This window comes from Anopheles cruzii, chromosome 2, assembly GCF_943734635.1.
Source record: "Anopheles cruzii chromosome 2, idAnoCruzAS_RS32_06, whole genome shotgun sequence".
In the NCBI taxonomy this organism is placed as follows: Eukaryota; Metazoa; Arthropoda; class Insecta; order Diptera; family Culicidae; genus Anopheles; species Anopheles cruzii.
In genome coordinates, this window is record NC_069144.1 from 11,175,107 (window position 1) to 11,177,846 (window position 2,740).

The 2,740-nt window shown below is 57.2% G+C and overlaps 1 protein-coding gene across 1 annotated transcript; it reads left to right on the forward strand.

Annotated features, from left to right (window-relative positions):
• The first annotated feature begins 554 nt into the window (after positions 1–554).
• LOC128278413 (neuropeptide Y receptor type 2-like) lies at positions 555–2,135 on the forward strand. The gene has a single exon (XM_053017141.1). It carries the CDS (start codon positions 555–557, stop codon positions 2,133–2,135), a length of 1,581 nt encoding a protein of 526 aa, XP_052873101.1.
• The last annotated feature ends 605 nt before the right edge of the window (positions 2,136–2,740 follow it).

Below are 2,740 nucleotides of genomic sequence, written 5' to 3' on the forward strand. Positions count from 1 at the left end.
TTCATTCTTCCTCTCCCAACAGAGCGCGCGCCCGCGGAAGCTGCGTCGGTGGCCGAAAAAAACAGGAGCAGCCCGATCCAGCGAACCAGTAGAGCAGAGCACGGGCAAATCGAACGTAAAAGTGAGTGATAAAAACACGTGAATGTGCACTTGACGGATTGACGTCCCGGAGCAGCAGCAGCGAGCGGTGAAGGAAACCCTCCAGGATTTCGGGTCAATCATTCGCAAGGACATTCGTCTTCGTCATCAAAATGTGTTTGTCGTGCCGGAGCGGGCCACCAGCAGTACCAGTGCCGACGAGCGAGTGAAGTCCCAAATGCGCAAATTCAGCCCGTTTTTTTGCGGGATTTCGGGAAGCCGACAAAGCCACGTGCATCGAGAAGCGGGGGTAACGTTCGCTGGCATTGACAGTTCCTCCGTTTGTTGCGGCTGTTTGCGGAACCGCAGCTTGTGCAACGGCGCGCGCCGTGGCCGGGCAAGCGCCTGAACCTGCCTGCATGTGAGTGATCGTAAATATTTTAGTGTGTGCAGTGTCCGGTCTTTCGGTTCGGCCAATGGGTGGCCCGCTTGTCGGCTCCTCCAGCTCGACGATGGTCGTAACACCGAACGTAACGAACCTGACGCTCGCGCTCGACGAAATGGCCGTCCTGGCCGTGAATGTAACGCTGACGACGATGCCGACGATGGCGCCGACGATGGTGAGCGGCAACGAGGACATCATTTACTCATCGAAACTGCTGCAGATCGTGTTCTGTGTCCTGTACTCGAGCATCTTCGTGCTCGGAGTGTTCGGCAACGTGCTCGTTTGCTACGTCGTCTTCCGCAACAAGGCCATGCAAACGGTGACGAATCTGTTCATCACCAACCTGGCCCTCTCGGACATTCTGCTGTGCGTGCTGGCCGTTCCGTTCACGCCGTCCTACACGTTCCTTGGGGGCTGGGTGTTTGGCAAACTGCTTTGTCACACGCTGCCCCTTGCACAGGGCTGCAGCGTCTACATATCGACCCTGACGCTTACGTCGATCGCGATCGATCGGTTCTTCGTGATCATCTACCCGTTTCACCCGCGCATGAAGCTCTCGACCTGCGTCACGATCATCGTGCTGATTTGGTCCTTTGCCATCCTGGTTACGATGCCGTATGGGCTGTATATGCGCCTGCACGGCGAGCCGGCCAACGGGACCGACTCGGTCCCGCCGAGCAGCGCCATGTACTGCGAGGAGCAGTGGCCCTCGGAGGACATGCGCAAAACGTTCTCGATCGTCACCTCGATCCTGCAGTTCGTCTTGCCGTTCCTCATTATGGCCTGTTGCTACGTGTGCGTGTCGATCCGGTTGAACGATCGGGCGCGCACCAAGCCGGGCAGCAAGACATCACGCCGTGAGGAAGCGGACCGCGACCGGAAGAAGCGCACCAACCGGATGCTGATCTCGATGGTGGCCATCTTCGGTATCTCGTGGTTGCCACTCAATCTGGTCAACATGTGCAACGATTTCTACTCGGACATCAACGGGTGGCGGTTCTATAATCTGTTCTTCTTCATCGCCCACCTGACGGCGATGTCGTCGACCTGCTACAACCCGTTCCTGTACGCCTGGCTGAACGATAACTTCCGGAAGGAGTTCAAGCAGGTCCTACCGTGCTTCGATCCGTCCCGGGGTCGCCGGGGCACCCTGAATGGCACCCGTGGCGGTGGTGGTGGCGGTGGCGGTGGCTGGCGTTCGGAGCAGCGAACTTGTAACGGCAACAATGACACCGTACAGGAGACCCTTATCCCGAGTTCCCAGGTGATGGCCAGTAGTCGCAGCTCGCAGCAGCAGCAGTCGGCACCGAGCGTCGACTCGATCCTGCTGTCCGAGGTCAGTCCCCCGGTGCCGGCGCCCGTGCTGCCGAGTGTCCAGAGTGCCGAAACTGTGATACTGCCGTCGGGTGTCCTGGAGACTCCGTTCGATTTGCAACTGGTGCCACCGGGAGTGACGGTCAACGGTGGTCACAACGGAGGCGGTGTCGGTGTAGTCAACGGAAGACTGGGCCACGGCGGTGGCGGCGGCGGTGGCAGTAACTCCAAGCTGTCCTCGCTGATCCTCATCAACGATGGTACGACGGCCGACTCGAAAGTGCCCGCCATTCTCTAGACGCCACCGGAGCGCCCCATCCAGATATTAAAACATTCCATTCCGGGTAAGGTTTTGTGTGGGTTCCCATTAGTAGTAGTGGCGGCGGTGGTATGTTTCCATTCGAATTTCTTCAATTTAATTGGTCCCTCAGAACGGATTCGGTTTCGCCGGATGGACGCATCGTAGTTTCCTCGTTCCCCGGGAGATTGAGCGGCAGTAGTTGGCTAATTGAAAATTCCTGCCCGTGGCTTCAGTTTTATGGCTGCAGCTTGCAGCGCTTTATCTCGCTTTATTTCCACGCGGAGTGCACGGGATTCCATGTTTGATCGCACACAACATAAAACAGCGTTCTCTATTCCGGGATTCCGGGATTCCCGTGCGACAAATCGGAGTGGAAAAATTTAAATAATTCGCCTCTCGCCGGCGATAACGTAACGGGCTCCGTGAAGGGATTTAAACTTAGTATTAACGGGCGGGCGTCGGCGATCTCACTGCACGGTCCATTACGTGCCTTAATGACGGGGGCACAGGTCGGATACGGCTCGGCGGCTTTTAAGGCGGCGCAGCGTCGTATGCAAATCGAAGCGCAAATTTACTAATAGAATTTCCAATGAGAGCACTTT

Bases quoted from the DNA above. Each gene is read 5' to 3' on its own strand.
- LOC128278413 (XM_053017141.1), top strand. From the start codon at position 555: ATGGGTGGCCCGCTTGTCGGCTCCTCCAGCTCGACGATGGTCGTAACA.